Source organism: Mandrillus leucophaeus, unplaced genomic scaffold (genome assembly GCF_000951045.1).
Source record: "Mandrillus leucophaeus isolate KB7577 unplaced genomic scaffold, Mleu.le_1.0 Scaffold276, whole genome shotgun sequence".
NCBI classification, from domain to species: Eukaryota; Metazoa; Chordata; class Mammalia; order Primates; family Cercopithecidae; genus Mandrillus; species Mandrillus leucophaeus.
Genome location: NW_012102876.1, coordinates 2521919 through 2536418, shown reverse-complemented (window position 1 = coordinate 2536418; position 14500 = coordinate 2521919). Strand labels below are relative to the sequence as shown.

Genomic DNA, 14500 nt, shown 5'->3' with positions numbered 1-14500 from the left:
GGGTGCCTGTAATCCCAGCTACTTGGGAGGCTGAGGCAGGAGAATGTCATGAACCTGGGAGGCAGAGGTTGCAGTGAGCTGAGATTGCACCATTGCACTCCAACCTGGGGGACAAGAACGAGACTTTGTCCCCCCCCAAAAAAAAAGAAGTGAGTGATGTTTTCTTCTCTTTTTCCTTTTTCTTGGTTAGAAAGTTTTAAACAGATCCACAAACATATACAAACACATGGATATACACACTCTAATTATAATTAGTTTAATTTTTTTGGGTTCACTTTCAGATGCAAACATGGACCAAGGCATAGATGTTGCAAACATTATGAAGATAATTGCATCTCTTATTGCATTAAAGTAAGTATATGAAAGTATGTACTTTATTAACAATAGGGAATGGGTATAGAAATAACTTACTTATTTAGAAATAATTTAAAAGTAAATGGAAAAGTTGACATTAATAACTGCTATCATTCTTTGAATCTGACTTCAAGAGATGAGAAATTTATGACAATAGGTGACAGTTTAGCTTTCAGTATTCACTTACCAGATCCTTAAATAATTTAAAAATTAGCTTATTTAAAAATTGGCTTACTTAAAACTTACGACATAGGAGATAAGATGGGATAACAACAAGGAAACATAAAGTCATTAAAATTTGTACTTTGTAATGTATCCTCATTAGAACTACATCCTAGAACAAGACTCCCAGACTGTGCTGTGTGCTAGCTGGATCAGCACTCACACACATGCACTGTATGCACTGTGTCCAGTCTGGTACAATGGCATTTAATTTTGGACTTGTAAAACTATTACTTTTTTTTTTTTTTTTAAGCCATTGAGGTAACTGGAGCATGTCCACAGTTGCTCTACATTAAGAGAGCTAACTATGCCTGGCATAATTTCCTGACTCCCTAGTGGACTTGTGTACTAGCATGTCTCTCCCTCCTCCCCTGCCGTTGTGTTGTCCCTCCTCCCTTCCCCCATCACCACCACTTCTGGGAAGAAAGTTATTTTCTTTGCAGTCAGCATGGCACAGGTGACACCACCTGCTGCAAGTTCTTTAGTTTTTTTTTTTTTTTTTAAGATGGAGTCTCGCTCAGCCACCCAGGCTGGAGTGCAGTGGTGCGATCTTGGCTCACTGCAACCACCGTCTCCTGGGTTCAAGCAATTTTCCCACCTCAGCCTCCCGAGTAGCTGGGATGATTACAGGCACCCATCATCATGCCTGGCTGATTTTTGTGTTTTAGTAGAGGCGGGATTTCACCATTTTAGCCAGGCTGGTCTTGAACTCCTGACCTTAGGTGATCTGCCTGCCTTGACCTCACAACACTAGGATTACAGGTGTGAGCCACCGTGCCCAGCCAAGTTCCTTAGTTTTGAATGGTGCTCTAACAGTTCCAATGCTGTAGAAAGTTTATGTTCTTCTTGCAATTTTAGTCTCTACTCAGTTGATGATGAGAAGAGCAGAGTTGTGCAGCACCCCAAAAGACAGCCCCTTTATGGTTACTCTAGAAAGGAGGAACTGTCCCACATTAGTGCTCATGAAGGTAAACATCTGTGACCCAGTGTTGACGGTACCATTTGCCCAGCCCACACTTAGCTTCACAATTCCCCAGAGTAACCAAGGATAAAACAGTAGGGTTTTGTTTAGTTTTGTTCCTCGGTTGTACAATACTTTCTGACACTCTTTCCAAATTTGATTTCCTGCTTCAGTTTAAAGTGGCCAAAAAAAAAAAAAGTAACATTGCTGGCAGTCCAAGTCAGCTGGTACCTGGATTTATTATTCCTTCCAACTGAACATGATTGTAGTTCAAAGGAAAGCATTAGATGGGGATCTAAGAGAAGTATTTGGATTAAATCAGAGGTATTTGAGAAATTTGGAGTGGGGGAGGTAATATTAAAAAAAATTGTATGAGAAAGTTAGTGAGAATTTCCAAGCAATAAAAAACTAGTGATTCTTTCAAATGTGTACCAGTACTGTAAACTTGGCAATTTATGTATAAATTGGAATACTGTATTATATCCATGAATGTAAAACTATTTGGAGACCTGTGGGTAAGGAATTTAAGCCATAAACATGGTAGCGAAATTTTTTGACAATGAACCTCATTATTTCAAAAACTTAATTACACCATATGTTAAATCACATCCCTGAGTAAATCCTCATATTAATTATATTGTCCTCAACATTCTGTACTCCATTCACACTAACTTTTTCTTGGTTCCTTACACCTACCAGCCTCTTAATTGGCTTTATATTTTCTGTCTGAGCTGTCTGAAACGTTTTTCTCATGCTAACTTCTTCTCTTTTGGTTCTATTTAAATATCACATCATTTACATGTCTGCCTTTAACATTTAATCTAATATAGATTGCCCTGTTAATGTCTATCCTAGTGTCCTGATTACTTCCTTCATAACATTTATTATAATCTTTTTTATTTGTTTACTTAGTTATTTTCTTTTCCACTAATGAACATGAAAGCTCCACGAAGGCAAGAACTCTGTCCTCCTCGTCACTGTTATCCCCAGCATCTGGTGTAATGTTTGGCACATAACAGGCATTCAGCAAATATTTTCTAAGTACATTAATGGGTGGATGAATAGTTCTCTTGAAAATAGTATGAAAAAGATTGTAATGTAATTATAATCCCTAAATCCTTAGATTATCATTATAAGGTTATCAGTGGCAAGATAGAAGTGTGACCATTTCATTCATTTAACAAATACTAGGCAATTTCAGTTAAGCAGATGCTTGAGAATTCACAGTAATTGATTGGACAATTTGATTTTGTGTTTTAATAAGGTATTAGGTAGTTTCAGGTAAATTAACCAGTGTTTCCTCATAGTAATTAATTCTTTTTCTAGAAAAGAAAGCTGTAGTCCAGAAAATACAAACCTGACTTTTGGGCATACACTGCTAAGAGTGTAAATATTTTCCCATTCCAGTCGGAGTTAGAGAGGAGGAGGATGGGACACTGGTATTAACAATGTATTGGTTGAACTGTATAGAAAATACTATTCTTTTTGTTAATGTTTTGTGCTAATTGAAATTTTTCAGTTTAATATTAATTACTTATAGTCTCTCAGACATCTAAAATTCATCTTCGTAAATACGGAAATGAAATTGACCAATAATAGTCATCCTCTCCAGATCTCTTTTGCATTATGGACAGTTGAAGGAAATATAGAGAAATGTTACCAGTAAATTTGTAGTAGGTTTGCTTTTTCAAATTTAGTTTGATATACCTTAAAGCTACTCCTCCCTAGGGATGTTTTAGCCCGACATAGTGGAGCACATGAATGAAAACCTAGATATAATTATGCACTCCGTGCCCCCTGGAAGTTCTTCTTACCTGACCATTTTAAAAATTAGCACCAAAGGTCTGAACAAATAATGAAAATATTTTTCTATGAAAATAATCCCTACTCGTGCTAATCATTAAGAGCAGTTTTCTGTTAACATTTTTCAAGAGCATTTGGTTTTATTAAGTAGTTTTTGGAATTTTAGTGCTTTTGTATGTAAAACTCATTTGTGGTTTAGGAATTTAAAATCCTGGTTATTGTCAACAAAATGTCAAGAAATGGAATTCTGGTACATAGGCAAGCTTGGCCAGTGCTTGTGAGACTTTTTAAGTCTTTGTAAATCAAAGAAAGTAAACTCATTCCAAGACTTCACTCTTATTTTTAAGGTAATTATTTTAAAATTATTGTTTGAGGTTTTAAGGCTTTATTTTGAAAGTTGCTGTGCTATAAACTTAGATTAAATTTTTTTTGTCTTGTTTCTATTTTGAGATGGTAAAATTCATATTCTATGAAAAACTTCAAAATTTGTTTGTAAATCAGATTTTCCTCCAAATTTCCTCTAGGGTTTCATCAGAATGTTTAGCGTGGGGTACTTGATCCAGTGCTGCCTCCGAATCCCCTCTGCATTTAGGCATCTATTTACACAGCCATCTCGGCTACTTTCTCTCTTCTACAATAAAGAAAACTTCCAGCTTGGAGCTTTTCTTGGCTCTTTTGTTAGTATATACAAGGTAAGGCTTTTAGAAGAGGAAAGAAAAATGGGAAATAAATAACATTGCTATTGTTAGAATGAGAGATGGCCTTAGTTCACTTATTTTTTAATGCTTCTTTCTGGAATATCCATAGATACCTTGAACATAACCAGATCTATACAATGTATTGGGAAGTGAGGGTGCAGAAATTTCTTCTTTTAAAATATTATTTAATATACTTGAATGTGTAGACATGTTTGCATTTAGATGTGGTATTAAACATTGTCAGATTCATTTTCTTTTTCAGTACATAGACACTCAGAAAATATGAATTTTTTGGATATTTCCAGCATCAAAAATGATATTAATATGCCTGGTTTATTTGTTTTTTTAAATCATATTTACTGCCTGGTTATTAGTTTAAATGTATTTCAGATCTTTCTAGCTGAAATAAACACTTGATAGAATCGGTGGGGATTTTCTATTGTAACTTATATAAGCAATGACTTATGTTCCTTCTTCCACCCACTCCCAGTTGCTACTACACTGTCTCAGATAACCAGAGTTCACAGTCTTCCACCCCATTCTGTATGTTCCTATAAAAGTGCCCGCACATATATAAGCCTACACCTAAACATATATGTAGAGATCATTCTTAACCTAGTACTCTGCAACTTTAAGTGATGGCCTTTTGCATAATGGAGTCACTAGTATGTAAATCATATTTTATAAAACACTTAAAAGATCCTTAATCTGAATATAGTCTCTAAATGGTAAAGTGTGTTAATTAATGTTGACCTAACACATGGACATAAAGATAACAACAGAAGTCACTGGGGGCTTCTAGAGGAGGGAGGGAGGGAGGGAGCAGGGCAAGAGTTGGAAAACTAGTGCCTGGGTATCAGGATCAATCATACCCCAAATCTCAGCACCACACTTTATACCCCATAACAAACCTGCACGTGTATCCCCCGAGTCTAAAAAAGAAAAAAAAGTTGCAATTAAAAAAAAAAAGAGAGATTAGAACATGTACACACACAGAGGAATGACCACACGAGGACACAGGGAGAAGGTGGCCATCTGCTAGCCATGAAGAGAGGCCTCAGGAGGAGCGAACCTTGAGCATACCTTGATCTTTGAACTCCCAGCCTGTATGACTGTGAAAAAAATTGATTTGTTGTTTTTTTTTTAATCTACAATCACAAATTGCTCACTTTTGCCGTAATTTTACTCTATAAAAGATATGTGTGGCCGGGCGCGGTGGCTCACGCCTGTAATCCCAGCACTTTGGGAGGCCGAGGTGGGTGGATCATGAGGTCAGGAGATCGAGACCATCCTGGCTAACATGGTGAAACCCCATCTCTAATAAAAATACAAAAAAAATTAGCCGGGTGTGGTAGTGGGCACCTGTAGTCCCAGCTGCTGGGGAGGCTGAGGCAGGAGAATGGCATGAACCCGGGAAGTGGAGCTTGCAGTGAGCCGAGATCGTGCGACTGCACTCCAGCCTGGGTGACAGAGCGAGACTCTGTCTCAAAAAAAAAAAGATACATCTTTTGAGCACAGGGATTGTGGCTCATTTTGCAGGAACATGCAGCAGGCATTCCAATATGTCTGACTAATGAATTAAGGACATTAAAGGAGTGTGCATTTTCGTAGATGGGATTTGTCTACCTTCCCTCTGTCTACAAAAAATATATATATATATATTTCATTCATATTTTATTTCTTTGAATAAGTGTTAATGTGTATTTTAATAAATATATTGAAAGAAGGATATATATTCTGTGGGTATATATATGTGTGTATATATATACATGCACATATACACACTTTTTGTTGTTAAACTCAAATAAAATTAATGATGGGAAAACTGAATTCTAGAATTATTTAGGGTAACATGGTCAGTGTCATTTTCTGTAAAAATTTACACATACAAGATAGGTATGGATAAAATATTTTGAAAAGGAAAGGAGGAATAATTAACTATAGATAATGGATCACTTGTTATGAAATATTACTAATGTTAAAAACATTTTCAATATGATTTGACTAGGAAGCATTACTAATGTATTTGAATATACAAGAGTTAAGGACAGATTATTGGTAATTGCATGTTTATATTCACATTTAAAAAAAATTTCTCACGTTACAGCATTTGTATTTATTCTTAACGTAAACTCTTAACTATTTACATGTGGATTATCTCCAACATTTTTAGCCCCAGGTTGGTTATTCCCTACCATCTAGCATATCTCAGAGTGTGTTTCGTTTTGCTTTTTTATTTTTCATTTCTGTTACTATTTATTTGCTTAGGTAATACGAACAAATGGTATTAAACTAACAAAAATACAACTGGGTCAGAAAATTTCAGAAAATATTCATGTGGTGTGTTCAAAAACTGTATGTGATTTTTCAAAAACAAATTGCCCATGCTATAGTATCTTTGTAAGAATGTTGAGAGTAGGGCAGGCAAATAAACCTTGTTTTTTCTGTTTCTTGGTGAACTGACCCTTTTTAAAAAATTTGGTAAGGTTCTTCTTTATCTCTGGTAATATTCATTGTTTTATAGTCTACATTTAATATTAATATAACTACTTCAACTTTTTAAAATTATCGTTTGATGTAATAATGTTTCCATTCTTTCACTTTAATTTTTCCGTCTTCATTTGAAAAACTAGTTTCTTTTAGGCTGGAGAGAGTTGGCCCTTTCTTATAGAATCTGATCATCTCTGTCTTCTAATTGACATGTTTGTACTGTTTACATATAATGTATTATATGTAAACATATATAGTTTATGATGTGATTGAGTTTAAACCTACTTTCATGTTGTTTTGTGTTTGCTCCTTTTTTTCTTCTTTTTTTTTTTTTTTTCTTTTTCGGCCTTCTGGATTGATTGTGTATTTTACTATGGCTCTATTCAATCTTCATGATTGCCTTATTATTTGTGCTTGCTTTCATTTAGTGGCTGCCTTAACATTTTATAATACACATTTTTAATGTATCAGCCAGTCTTCAAGTAATGTTATACTACTTCACATACAGTGTCAGACCTTACAACACTGTACTTTGAATTTCTCCTTCCCATCCTTTGTTACAGAATTTAACATTTATCATTTATTTTTATGTGTTATACACTCCACAATGTGTTGGTACTATTTTTGTTTTAGATCAGGGGTCAGCACACTTTTTCTGTGAAGAGCCAGATCATGACTATTTTAGGCTTTGTGACCATATGGTCTCTGTCATAACTACCCACCTCTGCTGTTACAGTGTGAAAGCAGCTATAGACAATATATAAATGAATGAGTGTGGCTGTTTCAGTAAAACTTTATCACACTATAATTAGAACTTTGTATAATTTTCACATCGTAAAATGTTGTCATTCTTTTATTTTTCATTTATTTAGGACTATAAAAATGATTATTAGCTCCTGAGCCATATAAAAACAAGTGGCAGGCCAGATTTGGCTAGTGAGCCATAGTTTGCTGACTCCTATTTTAGATAGTTAATTAACTTTTTGTGCAAGTAAATATAAGAAAAATATGTCTTCTAAATTTACCTTCACTTTTCTATTTCCAGAACTCTGCATTTCTTTTCATAGTTCTAAATTTTTGTCTCGTGTCATATTCCTTCTATCTTTAACATTTGTGTGAGCTCAGATCTGCTGGTCATGGATTTTCTCAGCTTTTATTTGTCCGGAAAAAATATTTGTTTCATCTTCAGTTTTGAGAAATATTTTCTCTGGGTATAGAATTGTGGCCTGACAGACTTGTTTAACCAGCATTTTGTTCTTGTTAAAATGGGAATGATGCTTTTCTCAGCATTCGATAGCTAGGCAAAAGTGGAATTTATGGATTTATTTTGAAAAATCAGTGCAATAAAAATATTATGTGTAATTTCTTAATAGAGTCTATCCAGAGTAATAACTTTATAAAATATTATTTTTCATAATTTTTCCAATCACATATTCAGGTTGATTTAGATCAGATCACTAATTGAACTACAAGGTAATCTGATGAATTGATTCGTTATAGTTGTTTTTGTTTTATGCTTTTGTTTCTAGAAATGAAATAACTATAGTCATTGTATTTTCTCCTTAACTAGGGTACTAGTTGCTTCCTGCGCTGGATCAGAAACTTAGATGATGAACTACATGCTATTATAGCTGGTAAAGCAATAATAAAAAATGAATAGTTATTATTGTATTAATCAGTGGTAGGAATGAATTAGAAATACCATCCAATTCATCCAATTTCTATGTATCTTCGTTTCTCTATTGTAATAGAATCCCAGTTGAGGCACTTGTCCAAATACTTTGTGATGTTTAACATATTAAGGCACTGTTGCCATCTGATGTTTTGAGTTGACAGTGTAATGACTTGGGTATCTGTCCTGTTATAGGCCATAAATCCTAACGAATGTGTCACAAAAGAACGTAAAGCCTTATAGTTACCATATAAGTGATTAATGGAAGTTCAAGTAGATTTCATTGAAAATTCTATTTTTACCATGAGAAAATGGCATATATTTTCATAATAACTTTTTAAAGGACCTTAATCATTTTATTAAAAAATCTAAATATTATTTTCCATAAGTGTAATATATTATTAAATTAAATAGATAATTTATCAGGTATTTATTAGGAATAATCTTAGTTATTAGTATTCAACAACTCCTCTCTTCCCCTGGCCTTGGTTTTCCATTTATAGAATGAATGAAAGCAGTGCTGTGGAGAGAAGTATTGATAGCACTAAAAATTATTTGAACTATTTAATATTAGAAGAATATATGAATAAATATTTCCACTTAAAATCAAAATGATACCAAAAGGCCTTGAAAAATTATTTTTTTAAAATTGTATTTGGCAAGACCACTCCTCTTTAAAGTTAAAATAGAAATGTAAAGCTTTTTGTTATACATAAATCAGAACTGTTTATTTCTAACTCTGAATATCAATTTTTAAATAAAAAAATATGCAATAATAACTCACCCCATTTTAATGTCATCTGGTGTATTACTGTCCTTGATTGTGTTGTAACAGAGGTAGTGCTGATTCTGTGTAACTGAATTTACATTTCTGATGACGTAATGCTAAATAAACACTTTGCGATCTTATCAGTTATTTCTTATTTCTTGTTTCAGGATTTTTGGCAGGTATATCAATGATGTTTTATAAAAGCACAACAATTTCCATGTACTTAGCATCCAAATTGGTAGAGGTAAGCAAAATTTTTATGCATGAAAAGTTCCAAAGAATATAAAGCTTTTAGCTGCTGACTGTTTTAACAGCAAATATATATCCCAATGGCAAAAGTAAATTTTAATCCTCTAAAAGTATTTGCAAAGTTGATTCCCCTGTGTTTTTCTGTGTATGTGTGTGTTATTTTCAAATATACATTAATTATAGAAAGAGTAGTGTAATTAACCTTCATGCACCCATCATGCAGCTTCAACAGTTACCAGCATTTGCCCAGTCTCCTTTCATCTACACTCCTCAACCCCACAGGTACCCAATTGTTTTAAAGCAAATCCCATACATTATATCATTTCATCCTTAAAAAAATCTCAGAGTAAAGACTCCTTAAAGAATAAAGGCTAAAGGCTTCTTCAAAACAAACAAATCAACAATACCTCAGTATCATTATCATACATTAAAACCCTCCCAGTAATTCCATAGTAATATAATATATCCAATTAGAGTTTATGTCTTCACTGACTATCTTATAAATATCTTTTTACAATCATTTTATTTTAATCAAGTTCCAAACAAAGTTTCTTTTAGTTTATAATAGTTACCCCCCTACTACTGCTGCTACAGCTTTTCTTCCTCCTTCTCCTCCTTCCTTGACATTTATTTGTTGAAGATGTAGGTCATTAGTTCAGGGAATTTCCCAAATTCTGAATTTTGCTGATTGCATCCTCACTGTTGTTAACATGTTTAACTCATGAATTTTAAAAATTGTTAGATCTTGAGGCCTAAGCAAATTCAGGTTTAAATTTTTATAGGCGGTAACAGACATACTTCATATTTACTGTGTATGTGAACTTTCAGTTGCATGACGAGGCACAAAAATGTCTGGTTGTCTCTCTTATTGTAATGCTAAGATTGATCAGTGGGCTTAGGTGTTGATAGAGCCAACATAAGGTTCCCCAGTAGCCTTTTAGCTAGTGGTTTTACCAGCTGTTAATAATCACTGGGATTTATTATTTCATTAAGGGTTGTAAAATGATGAAAAATACTATTATTGTTTGTTCATTCTGTGTTTATTAGCTGAAATTGTTCTAAAAGCATTTTTCATTTTCAACTGGTTACTCTGAAATATGTTGTTCTGGGAAGTCAAAATAAAATGCTTGATTACTTCATTTTTAATTACCAGTGTTTAGAATGAGTTAGTACGTTAGCATCCTGCAAAGTTGACCAGTGAGTCTTTGTTTTTAAAGTATCATTATGAAGATTTGGAGTTTAACATATATGATTTATTTTAACCCATTGCAATCATTATGCTCAAATTGTTCCCATATTTGGCCATGAGAGCTTCCTTAAGTTGACTCCTGTTTGTTGTAACATAACACCATTATCTTTGATAGCTTTCTTGCTGTAAGACAATATATTCCAGGCTCATCTGGGACATTTTCTGCCTCAGACATAGAATCAGTCTTCTCTGTAATGGCTCCTAGTTTGTTTTAGTGGGAAATGGTATTTAAAGATTTCAGTCCGGGTACTAGAGGTTATTTGCTCCCAGGCTAGTTACTGATTCTTGGCTTTCGCAGTGAATGGAGCTAGAGAATCTCCCTCCCCTTTCTTCTTAGAGACAGAAAATACATTTGGAGCATATTGATATTTCTAATTCAAAGTTAAGAGTATAGATTTTATTTAACTTGTTTAATTACTTGCTTTACCCAAATATGTGCTTGTGTGTGTGTGTGTGTGTGTGTGTGTGTGTGTGAGAGAGAGAGAGAGAGAGAGAGAGAGAGAGAGAGAGAGATTGAGAGAATATATACATCATGAAATCAGGAGGACAGGCAGGAGCCAGATCATGTAGGATTTTAAAAGCTGGGGTAAATAATTTATTTTTTTTTCTCAGTGCGCTGGAAACCACTGAAGAGTTTTAAGCATGGAAATGACAGTATTTAATTCACATTTTAAGAAGAACATTCTGGCTACTATGTAGAGGGAGGCAGGACCGAAGCTGAGAGAACAGTTAGTCTCTGTCAGGAGATGGTGCCTTGCACCACGATGGTAGCAGCAGAGATGGAGAGAACTACACAGGTTTGGTGTATGTTTAGGAGTAGAGTTGACAAGACTTGCTAATGGAGAGGAAAAGGGAACTGAGAGAAAGAAAATAATCCTTAGGTGGCAAAAATATATTCTTTAACACAAGAGGAAACCAATATTGAGATCTAGTTTATTAAAGGGGTTTTACAGCGAAGTGGCCAGAGTTTTTTAAGGCAAGCAATGGTATCTCTCCCTTTCTTGTGTCATCAGGCCATATCTGATCCTGGCAAAAGAAACTGGCATATAAACTGTGCTGGTGGAGACTTTTTAAAAAAAAAATTAAGGAGATTAGAAATTTAAGCTTGCTATGTCCTTTTGTGGAATTTGTTGCTCTGTTGTAATAGACAATCATTTTTCTATGATTGAAGTTAATTTTATGTTAAAATGCTCTATTACTGTACAGTGAAAATGATATAAAAATCAACTGTATAGACCATTGTTTTCTAGGAACCTCTGAGTCAAGTGCATATTTTTATTTAGTATATATTATGTTCTCATTACTGTGCTACATACTGGAAAGAGTATAGAAGTATAGGATATGGTTTCTATCCTTCATTAACTTAGAATCTGGTTTATTAAATGAATTTTATTATAAATAATTAGAAACACAGTTATTCTATCTATTGGGAAATAGCTGTTTCACTTAACATTTGTGTGATGCAGTTCTACCACATCTGAATTAAATTTTCTTCAACATGAATACAGCACAATATATCTGTATCTTGCAATATACTGTTACATTTTTTTTCAAAATAATGGCCAATGTATATTTATTTATCTTGTTTCCAAAGTAGATTATAACTTGGTATATATCTTACAATTCTCATATATCCCAGTCTCTTACACATATTATGTACATTTAATCCTCAGTATATACTTTTGGGTTGATTTGTATGTAAAGTATTCACCTTATCATTTCCTTTGTTGCTTTGCTCTTTGGTTACGGTAGCTTATATAGATCTTGAGGATTCTTTTTATGGCAATTCAGTTGGGATATAATTTTAAAAGAGTCCGATTTACTTAGCAAGTGTTTTAATGCCATAGTCTGGGGTAGGTATTGAAGATCATGCAAAGTTGAAGAAGAGGAGGTTGTTGCCACCTGTCAGTGACTTCTTTTGAGTTCTCATCCTGTTTATATTCTTTATTTTGTGAAGAACAGTGCCCAACATGTAGATACCGTTAAATGTTTGCTGAATAAATTAATGAAGGATGAACAGCTCTATCAGGGAGGAGAGCACATGAGCACTGTACAGAAAGCATTGAAGAGTAAATATCATTTAAAAAGCAGAAATAAAATGTTACTGAATTTACAGAAAAGTATTACTGCTTGAAGCTGGGATTTGGAGCAAAACAGTGAGGGAAAGGGAAGGGCTGACCCTTAACATCATTATGAAAAATGTGACATGGTTTGAGCTCTGAAGGGAGTATTAGGATTCAGAAAGGTAGAAAACATAGTTGTAGGCAGGGAGCACAATGCTCAACTATGTTTTTAATGCTGAGGTTTTTTCTTTATAACTGTTGTCTTATGCTTGTTTTGCAGACAATGTATTTCAAAGGCATTGAAGCAGGGAAGCTTCCCTATTTTCCTCATGCAGATACTATCATCTATTCCATCTCTACAGCAATTTGCTTCCAGGCAGTAAGTATAGCTTCTTGAAATGAGAAATTGAATGATTCCTGTTTCTAATGTACATTAATCAAATGGGAGAAAAACAAACTCTGGGAACATTTCTATTTACAGTATTACATTTTAAGCTTCTTTTTTTTGTTTTTGTTTTTGTTTTTGTTTTTTTTCAGCAAGATAGCTTACAGGCTTCTGATCTTTAAACATGTTAACTTAATGGGCTAGGTCCTTTCTATGAGTACACCAATTTTTAGGTTTTAATAGACTACAATTTATAAGTAAATTATTATTCCAGTACCTTGGGAAGAATGCCCCAATTTAATTATCCTTCCCTTTGATTAGAAAAAAAAAGGATAATAGGTATATGCTGGTAATAGGCATAGGCATAAATATAAATAATTACATTTCTCCAATATTCAGAATGAGGATGAGGAAGAACTAGTTTCATATAAGCATTGTTCAATCTCTAAATTCTGTAACCATTATTATTGACATTAATGGTGTTAGGGCTGTTTTAAAATTTTTGGGAAAACTTTTATTTGCTCTTTCTCACAAAATGCTGCCAGGTTGAAAAACTCATTAAAACTAATGAAGTATCAATATCTCAGCAAATCCTTCCTGATAATGACTATTCACTTAATTATTACTTCAAAAGCAACTTTTTTTTTTTTTTGAGGTGGAGTTTTGCTCTTGTCCAGGCTGGAGTGCAGTGGCGCAATCTCAGCTCACTGCAACCTCCGCCTCCTGCGTCCAAGTGATTCTCCTGCCTCAGCCTCCCAAGTAGCTGGGATTAAAGGCATGCACCACCACGCCTGGCTAATTTTTGTATTTTCAGTAGAGACGGGGTTTTTCCATGTTGGTCAGGCTTGTCTCGAACTCCTGACCTCAGGTGATTCGCCTGCCTCAGCCTCTGCAAGTGCTGAGATTACAGGTGTAAGCCACCGCGCCCGGCCAAAAGCAACATTTTTATTTGAAGGCATATTTACAAAGATTCTTGATAGTTACCAACTTAAACATCAATACACCTTTGTGTATTTCATCACTTTCAGTTTTCATTTATACTTACTAAAAGAATTCTCAAATTTAATAATCTTAGGCTGTCATGGAAGTTCAGACTTTGAGACCATCTTACTGGAAGTTCCTTTTAAGACTCACCAAGGGCAAGTAAGTGACTAAGCAGTTTTCTTAAAAATATTATTAGTGGTTTTATCTTTTTGAGGGAATATTCTTTCAGTGGTAAAGTAGGTATTTATATATAAATAAAATATGAGCAACTTACTAAGAATAACATGGGGCGTTTTTTGAGTGATCATTATTCTCACCATTCTTTTCCCTGTATAATGTAGATGTTTTAAGTGGTCTAGATTAATATCATGTTGATTTGCTAACTACTGATTAATTGCTACATAAATACTTAAGTCTGACTGTTTGAATCATTGGACATTTCTTTTTTATTAAAAATATTAAGCAGATTCATTAAAGATCATCTCTACTTAATTAACTGATTTCCATTTAGGAAATAGTCATATTGCATTGCTTCTTGTTGTAAATATACTTTCCTCTACCTTACGTATCATTTTTACTTTGTTTTGTTTTCTCTCCTGAT

General features: G+C 34.0%; 1 protein-coding gene across 1 annotated transcript in view; it reads left to right on the top strand.

Annotated features, from left to right (window-relative positions):
• Nucleotides 1-14500, top strand: part of TMEM135 (transmembrane protein 135) — a 276833-nt gene that overhangs the window by 260062 nt on the left and 2271 nt on the right. Inside the window, exons 8-13 of the mRNA XM_011984902.1 lie at nt 282-351; nt 3865-4032; nt 8099-8162; nt 9137-9213; nt 12811-12909; nt 13991-14058. Coding sequence (XP_011840292.1) covers nt 282-351; nt 3865-4032; nt 8099-8162; nt 9137-9213; nt 12811-12909; nt 13991-14058 — 546 coding nt within the window. The remainder of the gene's footprint in view (nt 1-281; nt 352-3864; nt 4033-8098; nt 8163-9136; nt 9214-12810; nt 12910-13990; nt 14059-14500) is intronic.